A 13,496-nucleotide genomic window follows, 5' to 3' on the forward strand; every position below is an offset into this window, starting at 1 on the left:
AGCCAGCCTGTTCTACAGAGTGAGTTCCAGGACAGGCTCCAAAGCTACACAGAGAACCCCTGTCTCAAGGAAGAAGGAGGAGGAGGAAAGAAAATATTTTTTTTGGGGGGGGGGGGGGCTTCTGAGCTGGTATTCTTCTTCCTCCTCCTCTATCCCTATAACACTTAGGTTTGATCTCTTTATAGTGTCCCTGATTTCCTGGATGTTTTATGTAAAGAGTTTTTTTAGATTTACCATTTTCTGTGTTTCTATTGTGTCTTCAATATCTGGAATTCTCTCTTCCATCTCTTCTGTTCTGTTAGTGAAGCTTGCCTCTGTAGTTTCTGTTCAAATTCTTAAATTTTGTCAGGCATGGTGGCGTATGCCTTTAATTTCAGTACTCAGGAGGCAGAGACAGGTGGATCTCTGTGAGTTTGAGGCCAGCCTGGTCTACAAAGTGAGTTCCAGGACAGCCAAAGATAAACAAACAAACAAACAAATACCTAAATTTTTCAATTCTAGAATTTCTTCAGTTTGGGTTCTCTCTCTCTCTCTCTCTCTCTCTCTCTCTCTCTGGTTTTTTTTTGGGGGGGGGGTGTTGTTTGGTTTGTTGGTTGGTTGGTTGGTTGGTTTGTTGGTTGGTTGGTTTTGGTTTTGGTTTTTCCGAGGCAGGGTTTCTCTGTGTAACAGTACTGGCTGCCCTGGAGCTCACTTGCTAGACCAGACTGGCCTGAAACTCACTGAGATCCACCTACCTCTGCCTCCCAAGTGCTAGGATTAAAGACATGCCCCACTACCACCACCCAGTTTCCTGGAATTCTTTAAGGGATTTATTCATTTCCTTCCACTATTTCTGTTTCCTGGATTTCTTTAAGGGATATGTTAATTTCTGTTGAAATAGGAGCAGCGGGGCTGCATCCCTGGCACCCGCTTGCCCACATGGCTAGCTTATGCCCCGAAATAATTACACGGAAACTGTATTCTTTTAAACACTGCCTGGCCCATTAGTTCCAGCCTCTTATTGGCTAGCTCTTACATATCGATCTAACCCATTTCTAATATCCCTGTAACACCACAAGGTGTCTTACCAGGGAAGATCTTAACCTGCGTCTGTATCCGGTAGGAGAATCATGGCGACTCCTTGACTCAGCTTCTTTCTCCCAGCATTCTGTTCTGTTTACTCCGCCTACCTAATTTTATGTCCTATTAAAGGGCCAAGGCAGTCTCTTTATTTAACCAATGAAATTAACACAAAACAGAAGACTCTCCCCCATCAAATTTCCACTTTAAAGGTCTCTATCATCTTCATACAGATGGTTTGTCTAGCCATCATATTTTTCTAAAATCCTGAAAGAAAACAGAAACCAAGAAAGAAAACACCCATCCAACAAAGACAAATTCAGAAGCCAGCACTTAGACCTAAAATCATCCTAAACCCAGATGCCTAGACAAAACACAACCAATAACAGCTAGGGCAATATGTTTACACTAGAGCCCAGATACCCTGTCATAGCAGCCCATATTCCAACAGGGGGGGGGGAGACTATATTTGAATTTGAATTCATAGAGATCCACCTTCTTCCAAGGGCTGGAATGCTGGGATTAAAGGTGTGCTCACCATGCCAGGCAAAATGAATAAATCCCTTTTAAAGATTAAAGTGACTATGCTCTGAGCAAGATGCTCTCAGGGAATGTAAACAACCTAGATGCCCCTCAATGGAAGAATGGATAAAGAAAGTGTGGAATATATATGCATTAGAGTACTACTCAGAGGTAAAAAAAACAATGACATCTTGAATTTTGCATGCAACTGGATGGAAATAGAAAACACTATCCTGAGTGAGGTAACCCAGACCCAAAAAGATGAATATGGTATGTACTCACTCATAAGTGGATTCTAGACATAAATAAAGGACATTGAGCCTATAATTCGGGATCCTAGAGAAGCCAAATAAAAAGGTGAACCCAAAAAAAAAAAAAAAAACCATATAGTTATCCTCCTGGATATTGGAAGTAGACAAGATTGCCAGGAAAAATTGGGAACTTGGGGGTGGGGGTGGGGTGGGGGAAAGGGAGATGGGGAGTGAGAAGGGAGAAAGGGAGGATGTGGAGAGCTTGGGGGAATGGGACAGGTGGGATGGAGGAGGAGTGGATACGGGAGCAGAGAAGTATATATCTTTTTTTAATTTTTTTATTATTTATTTTGTATACAATATTCTGTCTGTGTGTATGTCTGCAGGCCAGAAGAGGGCACCAGACTTCATTACAGATGGTTGTGAGCCACCATGTGGTTGCCGGGAATTGAACTCAGGACCTTTGGAAGAGCAGGCAATGCTCTTAACCACTGAGCCATCTCTAAAGCCCGGAAGTATATATCTTAATTAAGGGAGCCATTTTAGGGTTGGCAAGAGACTTGACTCTAGAGGGATTCCCAAGTGTCCAAGGAGATGACCCCAGCTTGTTCCTTGGGCAGCTGAGAAGAGGGCGCCTGAACTGGCCCTATCCTATAGCCACACTGATGAATATCTTGCATATCACCATAGAACCTTCATCTGGCGATGGATGGAGATAGAGACAGAGACCCACATTGGAGCACTGGACTGAGCTCCCAAGGTCCAAATGAGGAACAGAAGGAGGGAGAACATGAGCAAGGAACTCAGGACCGTGAGGGGTGTGCCTGCCCTCTGAGATGGTGAGGCTGATCTAATGGGAGCTCACCAAGGCTAGCTGGACTGGGACTGATGGAGCATGTGATCAAACCAGACTCTCTGAATGTGGCTGACAATGAGGGCTGACTGAGAAGCCAAGGACAAGGGTTTTGATTCTACTGTATGTATTGGCTTTGTGGGAGCCTAGTCTGTTTAGATGCTCACCTTCCTAGACCTGGATGGAGGGGAGAGTACCTTGGACTTCCCATAGGACAGGGAACCTTGACTGCTCTTTGGACTGGAGACAGAGGGGGAGGGAAATGGGAGGAGGGAAGGAGGTGGAAATTTTTAATAAAACAAACAAACAAATAAATAAATAAATATCTCATCTGTGTCATCCCTAAAATCCAACTTGGCCAACCTGTGAGTTCTCCTTCCTAGGCAAAAGCATCTTGTCCTAAGCACTGCCATTTTGACTTCAGACTCCGTTTTACCTGTAGGGTGAAACAAAGTTCACATTCCCAAGCCCAAGGGGAGCTGGGGATTTTCCCATAGCTGGCCAGCCTCCTCCTTAAACCATAGAAATAGTCTGTTAGGCATCTTCAGTTCTCTAAAACATTATGGCTGTTCCTAACAACAGAAAGAACAAGTGAATCTTACTAGTTGGTCTGAAAAGCTCCCATTTTATATCAGTTGACAGTGATGGAGCACACAGAGAAAACCTCTTATCTTTAAATCCTGATTGGTGAAAAACTGCTACTTGACACAGATATTTGTGGGGTTTGTGCTTAAATACTTGCTTCAACTGACATTCAGGGTTGCAGCCAGCTCCCGAATCTGTATTGTTGACCCTAATGGGTCAGTTCCTGTTGTGCTGCCCAGTAATAAAATCTTGCTTTGTGTGATTTCTTATGTCTGCTTGAGTTGTTTCGGAGCCTTAAGACCCACAACACTTAGCTTCCAAAAATCAGACAAGATAGGGTGCATTCAGGGTGGAACAGACTCAGTCGTGAGCTGTGAGTTCTGTACAGTTCCTCCAGTTCTGTTGTCCAGGTCACACATGACCCCTCTAATCTAGACCATCTTGGAACATGTTTGTTGGTTGGTTGGTTGATTGGGGGTTTTTTGGGTTTTGTTTTTTTTTGCGGGTTTTTTTTTTTTTTTTTTTTTTTTTTTGGATTTTTCGAGACAAGGTTTCTCTGTAGCTTTGATGCCTGTCCTGGAACTAGCTCTTATAGACCAGGCCAGCCTCAAGTTCACAGAGATCCATCTGCCTCTACCTCCCGCCACCACCGCCCAGCTTTGGTTGGTTTTTTTGAGACAGAGTTTCTCTGTGTAACCACCTTGGCTGTCCTGGAACTCTCTTTGTAGATCAGGCTGGCCTTGAACTCACTGAGATCCACCTTCCTCTGCCTCCCAAGTGAGGGGATTAAAGGCATGCACTACCACCTCCCATCTCCATCTTGGAACTTTCCAGACAGGAGTCTTTGCAGGCTGATGAGATGGCTTAGTGGGTAGAGATGCTTGTCATTGAGCCTAACAAGTGACCATTCCCTCAGGGTGGAGGAAAGAACCAACTCCCTAACCTCAAGCTGTGTTCTGACCTCCACACTCACTGTGTGCATATCCACATACACCCACAAAAAAAAAAATAAATGTAATTTACACTTTTTTCCAGGGATGGTTTAGCCTCTGAGGACATCAGGCACATACAGTGCACATACTTACACGAGGGCAAAACACTCCAACACATTAAATAAAATAAATACATCGAATAAACAGGTTTTTTTCAAAAGGCAGAATGAAAGAGGAAGATACCCCATGTCTTCCTCTGACCTCTGCATGTGCAAGTTCAGGTGTATGCATTCATGAACAAATAATACACAGAGATAGATAGATAGATAGATAGATAGATAGATAGATAGATAGATAGTAGATAGTAGATAGATAGATACATACATATGCAGTAAGTCATGATTGCATCATTATGGCACACACAAATACGGCTGTGTTCACGTGGGATTGATGTAAGGAACAGATGTCATATAGCTTATAAAAATAGTTGTCCCCAAAGAGTCCCCTCCCCCACAGGTCCTGAGGTTGAGCCTAATCCTCCATAAGTCCTCTGCCTTTCTGCTGAGGCTGGACTGTTGCCCTAAGAGGATTGGAGCATTTATTAAATTAGTCCTGTCCAGGGACACAGGAAACAGACTGCATGAGGTGGAAGGGGAAAACAATAAGAGAAACAGACAGCTATGGGGGCAGGGCAGACATAGGAAGAAGAGGGGACAGCCAGAAAACGCAAGAGACCAAGCACATAGCTGTAACCCCCGCAGGTGGGAGTCAGATTTTTATGAGTTTGAGGACAGCCAGGCCTATGTAGCAAAACCCTGCCTTTAAAAATGATGGTGGAATAAAGAGATGGCTCAGTGGTTAAGAGAACTAACTGCTCTTCCAGAGAACACAGGTTTGGTTCCTACGGGCTTGGATATGCTCTTCTGGTCCAAGAGCACTGCCTACACGTGGTACACAGACATACAAGCAAGTAAAACGCCCATACACATGCATTTTTTTAAAAACTGAAGGGACTCCATATTCTAAGAAGGTACCAACAAAGTACAGTTCTTCCCTCCCCCAGATGTGGGATGTGGTGACTGTATTGACTCCCCATCCCTTGCAATCTCCCCACCTATAATAATAATAGTGTTTATCTGCTGCATTGCTGTGATGATTCCAACAGTTAGAACTGACTTATTTTCTTTTTGCTCTACTAGGACTTGAGCCTAGGGTCTCCAACATTATAGATGAGTGATGTGGGATTCCCCTCTGTATGCTATGAATATGTTTATTACCATTGATTATTAAAGAAGCTCTTTCAGCCAATGACTTGTAAAGTCAGACAGGAAATCCGAACAGAGATATAGAAAGAAAGTAGGCAGAGTCAAGGGGATGCCATGTAGCTGCCAAAAGAGAAAGACACCAGCCACCAGTCAGAACCTTACCAGTAGGCCACAGCCTCCCGGCAATACACAGATTAATAGAAATGGGTTAATTTAAAATGTGAGAGTTAGCTAGAAATATGCCTAAGCTATTGGCCAAGCAGTGTTGTAATTGATATGGTTTCTGTGTTATTGTTCAGGTCTGGGCAGCTGGGAAATGAATGAGCAGTCTCTGCCTACAAAATGGTGACTAACATGGGGCTCAAACCCACCAGCATGAAATTAAGAGTCTCATGCAAATGTGACTTTAGGTGATTGCCCAGGTAGCTGGTTGTCTCTGTCATTTATTTCACCTTTTGGGCGTTTCTTGATTGTATTTCCTGTTTACTCTAGTAATATTTCCCTTCTCAGGTCTTTGATGGGGCTTAAGACTAGATAGTGGGGGGCTGGAGAGATGGCTCAGTGGTTAAGAGCATTGCCTGCTCTTCCAAAGGTCCTGAGTTCAATTCCCAGCAACCACATGGTGGCTCACAACCATCTGTAATGAGGTCTGGTGTCCCCTTCTGGCCTTCAAGCATACACACAGACAGAATATTGTATACATAATAAATAAATAAATAAATAAATAAATAAATAAATATTAAAAAAAAAAAAAGACTAGATAGTGGAGCCGGGAGGTGGTGGTGCGCGCCTTTAATCCCAGAACTCAGGAGGCAGAGGCAGGCGGATCTCTGTGAGTTCGAGACCAGCCTGGTCTACAGAGCTAGTTCCAGGACAGGCACCAAAGCCACAGAGAAACCCTGCCTCGAAAAACCAAAAAAAAGACTAGATAGTGGTAGTTAGTTTCCTCTTATGACTTAGTCAAGCCATTTCTAATATAAGACTTGAACTCTTTAGGATAGAATAACTATTAAAACAATTAGCATATGTTTCTTGCCTGATGTTGCTCATGCTGGTTGTAATTCTAATTTTAATTCTTGATATTTTTTTTATTTTTATTTTTAACTATCATCATTATTACTATTATATATACAATGTTCTGCCTGCAGGTCAGAAGAGGGCACCAGATCTCATTACAAATGGTTGTGAGCCACTATGTGGTTTCTGGGAATTGAGCTCAGGATCTTTGTAAAAGCAAGCAATGCCCTTAACCACCAAGCCATCTCTTCAGCCCCCAATATTTGTTCTTATTGTATATAGTTTTGTATTAGGCTTAGAACTCTCTTATTTAGAAAAAATGGGGAGGTGCTGTGGGAACTCCTTCAGCCAATAGCCTTTAAGATACTGGCCCATTTTAGGAATGGTCTCATATAATATATATACAGACAAAAAGTATAAAGTATGTGCAGGCCCCTTGGCTGCTGGGTTGGGTTCCAGTTGCCTGTGCACACAGAGGACTGTGAATCGCTAGTCTTTCTGTGAGTTTATCCCCCTAATAAATTCTGAGTTTAACCCCTAATAAATAAACCTTTATTATACTCCACTCTGGGCTAGTGTGGAAATTTTTCATACTGTAACAGATGAGCACTGTATCACTAAGCCAAGTCCTCTGACCCTCACTGGGGGATACTAAGCAGGGGTTCTACCACTGAACCATACCCCAATTCCTCCCTTGGGGATTCTAGGCAGCGGCTCTACCACTGAGTCACACTGCCACAATCTTTTAAAACTTATCTGTGATGAGGTCTCATTAAGTTTTCTAGGCAGAGCCGGGTGATGGTGGCGCACGCCTTTAATCCCAGCACTCAGGAGGCAGAGGCAGGCGGATCTCTGAGTTCGAGACCAGCCTGGTCTACAGAGCTAGTTCCAGGACAGGCTCCAAAGCCACAGAGAAACCCTGTCTCTAAAAACCCAAAAAAGAAAAAAAAAAGTTTCCTAGGCAGGCCTTAAACCTGAGATCCTCCTCCTCAGCTCCCATGTGCTGGGATCCCAAGCCTGACCCACCTACCCTGGTCATGTATCCCTTCTTAGTTGACTTTCAGAAGATAAGGAGAAAAACTTTGCCATAACAGGAAATACCCAGGAGCACACACACTGTGGGCGCAAATCTTAATCTCTTCCCACCTAGCCAAGTTTGCCCCTCCAAAAAAAAAAAAATCACTCAAATTTGAGTGGGATCTAACATTTTTAATCAATTTCACTCTGGGTAGCCAGGGAAGGGAGACCTGAGAGGCCAGAAAGTGGGAAAAAAAAAGAGAACAGAACAGAGAAGCTAACATCAAATGAGGGGGACTCCTGGTCCCCTAATCTACAACCGTTTTCCTGGTCAGTCTTATGACTTGGAATGTGGGATTTGTAGGAGGAAGGGAGAGTGTTATGTAGCCCAGGCTGGCCTCAAACTTGCAATATAGACAAGGATGACCTTGAACTCTTATTCCCCCCCTGTCTCCCCCTCCCTGTGGTGACCAAGTGTGTGCTACCACTCCTGGCTTATGAAATATATATTGGACATACTCTGTAGACATCTAAAAGGTGGGCCCATGAACTGGGCTTCCAGCCTCTTGATGAGATTCAATTTCTACAGGCATCCAGAAGACCCCAGCACTGGTGCCCCCGCAATCTCACCTGGGAACTGGTGACTAGGTTCTAATACATTCTATTCATCTTTCAAGTACTCCCAAATATTCATATCAATCTTCTTTTGCATTTTGCTTTTGTCCAAGACACAGCCTCCCAGCTCAGTTTAGTGGCACATGCCTGTAATATCTATACAGATACATAAATCATATATACACATAAATCAAATGGACAACCCCTTAAATCTACCATGTAAGCTTGACATTTGTTAACTTTAACTGTATAAAAATTTCCAAGTGAATTTAGAGGTTTCACTCTGGAGCCTAGGCTGGCCTCAAATTCCCAGAAATCCCCCTTGCCTCAGTTTCTTCCATTGTAGGATTATAAACATTGAGTCAGCACACCTGGCTTAGGGCACCGTGAGTTCTGACTTAAACATTCTCCAGGTAAATTGCAAGACAGATTTCCTTTCTCTCTGGAGCACATTCTAAGCACCTTTACTTGAAGTCTTTGGAAAAGCAGCAGACACACACATCACAATCATGACATCTACTGATTGCTCAGGAGAGGCAAGAGCCTCTTTCATTGATGGGGTAGGCTGTACAGGGGCTAGGTTCTCTGATGAAGCTGAGATTGGACTGAACCTGAGGCTGACTGTCCACAGCCTTTGGCAGGATTGCTACTTCCTGTCCCTTCCTGGGGGCTACTCTCCTGGAATCTAAGCTGGAGGAGGCAGATGGAGCCCAGAGAGGGTGCTTCAGTTGGAAGGGGGAACAGGAAGCCTCTTCTACAGGATCTGAAATTTCCAGGCACTCTGATCTTTGTAGTCCAGAGGGTCCATGGGGTTGTAGGTGAATTTCCAGGTGCCTGTGGGGTCCTTGAATTCCAGGCTGTCCATGGGGCTGTAGGTACTGTAGCTCTGGCCTGACAAGGAGGTAGGGGATTGGGCCAGAGATGGCCCCACAGAAGGGCCTGAGAGAGGGCTGAGAGCTGGACCCCCTAATTGGGGCACCATGGGAGAAAGGTAGGGATCCAGCCCACTGAAATAGGAGCTTGGAGACGCATAAGCGGAGGGAGAAGAGCAGAAAGCAGAGGCAGGAGCATAGGTCATGGCATAGGGGGCTGAGGTGAGAGAGGGCCCTGAGGCCACTAGCCCAGCTCGCTGGGCCTCAGGCAAAGGAGACTCCGAGGCCGGACTCCAAATGGACACAGTGGCCACTGCTGTGGTAGGTGAGCCTGAGGGACCAGGCAGAGATGGGCTGTAGGAATCTGAGATGCCCAGAGGGTCTGTACAAACATCTGCAGAGGGCCGTGGGGATGTGCCTGCCTTCCTCTTCGCAGGGCGAACCTTGACCTGTCCCCCTGGGGGCTGCTGCTGCTGTTTCTGCTGCTGCCGCTGCTGTCTGCATTTCGCTCTGCGATTCTTGAACCATACCTAGAGGGAGAGAGTGAAGATGAGCGTGAATAAACTGGGAAAAGAGCTGAGTCCTCGGGTGGCAAGGGAAGACAAGGCTGACAGAAAGAGGCACACTTCACCTCTCTGCACCCAACAACGGGGCAGCTCTGTCCATGAGCAGTGTACCCATCCAATCATGCACGTACACATGCACACAGAAACCTACATGCACCAATCACACATATTTCATAATACAGGCAATCATACATATATGCATCTATCAGTCTATGTGCATACCTACCAACCTGATACAATCATGCATTATCCTCATATATATGCATGCAGTCATACACATATACACATACATACCTGCATGCACTCAGCCACCTACCTGATGGCGTCATGTATTATCCTCACCTATATATAAAATAATCTTGCACATATGAACACATTATATTAACATGCTCTTGCTCATGAAAATGAACAGGTAATCACACATGCAATATATCATATTTGCATATACTCATCAACAATTTTTCATATTGATTCCATAATACCAGGGCTAGGGATGTACCTCAGTGGTAGAGCATTTGCCTGGCTCCCACACCACGACACACACAAACACACACACTTCTCTCACCCACAAATCCTCTCATTCACCTAATGATCGTGCATCCACTTTCCTCTACTACTAAACGGAGACATCAGAGGGATTAATATTCTTCTACTGTGAGGAATATTAGTGTTACAGTACGCAAATCATACAATTGCAGCAGAGGCTCACTGTGTAGCCCAGACTGGCCCAAATTCAAGGCAGTCCTCCCGCCTCTGCCTCTGACATGCTGAGATTACAGGGGTGAGTCATCATGCTTAGTGTAGTATTCTAGAACAGTGCATGGAAGATGCTATGAAGTAGGGACACAATAGCACCGGGGTTTTGGGTTGGAATTAAAAGCACCATGATCCATGTGGGTCTCCTGGGTTGTGAGCTGACTTGACTGATGGATGAACAAGCTTGGTGACAGGACAAATCCTGTGAAGCTAGGCTTGCTGAGACAGGCCTGTTGTAAGCCTGCTCTTCAGGAGGCTGAAGCAGGATGACCTGAAGCTAAAGGTCTGCAGGGCTGTAGAGTGAGCTCAAGGCGCGCCTGAATAACTTAGACTTTCTCACAATGCCAATGCTGCAATGGACGGCCCCATGCCTATCTGCATATGCACAGTATATGTCAGTGGCTTATAAAAGATGATGGTGAAGAGGAGGAGAAAAACAAAAAAGACAGGAATGAAACTAAGCAGGAAATGGAGGGGGGTCCAGAAGTACTTGGAGGGGAGGAAGGAGTAGATATCTCAATATATTGTATCCATGTATGAAATTACCAAAAAAATAAAATTATATTACTTACCTAAAATTTTGAAATTATAATTACATCATTTCCACACTCTCCTTCCAAACCAAAGAATAACTAAAAAATAATAAAATAACAAAATAGTCTAGAGAAATGGCTCAGTGGTTAAGAGTGCGTATTGCTCTTGCCAAGGACCCACACGGCATGACTAACAATTGCCTGTATCTCCAGCTCCAGGGAATCTGATGCCCACTTCTGCTCTCCCCAGGCACTGCCCTCACACACACACACACACACACACACACACACACATAAACGAATATAATTAAAAATAAATCTCTAATCGGGTGCAGTGATACAACACCTTTAATCCCAGCACTCAGGAGACAGAGGCAGGTGAATCTCTTTGAGTTCGAGGCCAGCCTGGTCTATAAGGCTAGTTCTAGGACAGGCTCCAAAGTTAGAGAAACCCTGTCTCAAAAAAACCAAAACAAACAACAAAAAAAAAAGACCTAATCTCAAAAATAGTTTTAGCCAGGAGGTGGTGACCACGCCTCTAACCCAACTCCCTCTTCCCCCCCCCCCCCCATGAGGAGGCAGTAACAGACTGATCTCTGTGTGTTCAAGGCCAGCCTGTTCTACAAAGCAAGTGCCAGGACAGCCAGAGCTGTTACACAGAAAAATCCTGCCTTGAAAAAAGAAGGAAAAAGAGGAATGAAAGAGAAGGAGGAAGAAAAGGAGGAGAAAGAAGAGGAGGAAAAAGTGGAGGAGGAGGAAGGAAAGAGAGAAAGTTAAGTGGCATAATTAGGGAAGTGAGGGATTTGGGCTATTTCATAAATGTCGTTGTTACCCTGCGGCCTCTCTGTCTTTCCTCCACCCTAGGTCTGATAACGGCGCACAGATCACAGTAAGGGTCAGGAGGGGTCCAGGGAGCAGAACATCCTACCTGGACCCTGGACTCAGGCAGGTTTATCTTGAGAGCCACCTCCTCACGGGCGTAAACATCCGGGTACTGGGTCTTGGAAAACAGGGCCTCCAGCTCTTCCAACTGGCTCCTGGTGAATGTGGTTCGCTCCCGTCGCTGCTTCCTGGGAGCGCCTGTGTATGAGTGAATGAAAGAACCCTCAGGTTAGCTAGCTCTGCTGACTGGGTGCTCTGAGGTCCAGTGAGATGCCTGCCCAGAAGTTCTTTCTGTACATCCATCTGCCTAAACAAGGGCTGTATTTATTCCCTGACCTTCTAGCACTGGCTCAGTCCGCGGGGGAACTGGAGCTGCTTTCCAGTCACATGTCCACAGGAGGGAACCACTTTTAGCCCTGCAAGGATTTGCTCCTCGTTTTGTTCTCATTTCTCTCCTACCTCCTTCCCCTCCTCTTTTTCTTCCTCCTCCACTCTCTCTTTCTCTTCCTCTTTCTCCTCTTTCACTACAACAGGGTTTCACTATGTAGCCCAAGCTGGTCCTGAAATCCTGGGATCCAGTTATTCTCCTACCTCAGCTTCCCAAACAGCTGGGACTACAGGCAGGGGCCATTGCGCCCTACTGAACCTTTTTATGCATAAACTCATATTCAGTTGAAGCATGATGTTGTTAATAACCAAGCACTCTGGCCCATAAAAGTGATGTCTTAGCTGGGCGATGGTGATGCACACCTTTAATTTTAATCCCAGCACTTGGGAGGCAGAGGCAGATGGATCTCTGTGAGTTCAAGGCCAGCCTGATCTACTGAGTGTGTTCCAGGGTCTAAAGCTACAGAGAAAGCTGTCTCGAAAAACAAAAAAAAAGGTGATATCTCTGTGGTTCAACTTAATGTGAAAGGAAAAAGAGAGTGGGTTAGCAAGACGGTGCAGCGTGTAAAGGAGATTGTGGACAAGCCTGAGGACCTGAGTTCAGTCCCTGGGACCCACAGAGTAGAAGAAAAAAAACTCCCAAAAGTCATCCTCAGACCTCTACAAGAGCCATGGCACCCGTGCCTGCTGCTCCCCACGCTGCACACAAACATAAATACAATGTTTTCTTTGTTCTCTAAAGAAAGAAAAGGCCAGGTCAGGTGGCTCTGTCTTTAATTCCAGCACTCAGGAGGCAGAAGCAGGTCAATCTCTGAATTTATAAACCTGGTCTACATAGTGAGTTTCAGGCAAACAATGCCTGCATAGTGAGAGCCTGTCTCAGTAAATAAAAAAAAAATGAATAAATAAGAAGGAGAAGGAAGGAAGGAAGGAAGAAGAAAACTGTTAAATAATAAGAATCATGGTAGCACAACTATCCCAGCCCTCTAGAGACTGAACCAGTAGGCTGGGACCTGATGTTCCTAAAAGACAAGCTGGGAAGAAGGAGCATACTTACTTGAATATGGAACACCCGGGTGCATCAGGTCCACATTGGGGCCACTCAGAGTCAAGGCGTTGACCGAATAGTGAGGCCCCGGGTTCATATACGCCATCATGATCTTCAGTGACTAAGACCCAGAAGAGGGCACCTACAAGAGAACAGGGTGTTCAACAGTTCACTCTGCCCACCGCCCAGACACTGACAAGCTGATATTCACTCACATCCTCTTAGAACACAAGAGAGGCCAGCAGATCTGTGTGCTCAAGGTCAGCCTTGTCTTCACAGTGAGTTCTAGGGCCTCACTGCGCAGCTTTAGCTGGCCTGGAACTCAGTTTGTTTATT

At 45.1% G+C, this 13,496-nt stretch overlaps 1 protein-coding gene across 1 annotated transcript; it reads right to left on the minus strand.

Moving 5' to 3' along the window:
• Positions 1 to 7,690: 7,690 nt before the first annotated feature.
• Crx (cone-rod homeobox) lies at positions 7,691 to 13,296 on the minus strand. The gene is made up of 3 exons (XM_041654701.1): positions 13,170 to 13,296; positions 11,772 to 11,923; positions 7,691 to 9,518 (listed from the first exon to the last, which is right to left on the minus strand). Exons 1-3 carry the CDS (start codon positions 13,267 to 13,269, stop codon positions 8,871 to 8,873), a joined length of 900 nt encoding a protein of 299 aa, XP_041510635.1. The 5' UTR covers positions 13,270 to 13,296; the 3' UTR covers positions 7,691 to 8,870.
• Positions 13,297 to 13,496: the final 200 nt, after the last annotated feature.

The sequence above is a fragment of the Microtus oregoni genome, unplaced genomic scaffold, assembly GCF_018167655.1.
Source record: "Microtus oregoni isolate MIOR12 unplaced genomic scaffold, Mior012 000006F_ref0000085, whole genome shotgun sequence".
Taxonomy (NCBI): domain Eukaryota; kingdom Metazoa; phylum Chordata; class Mammalia; order Rodentia; family Cricetidae; genus Microtus; species Microtus oregoni.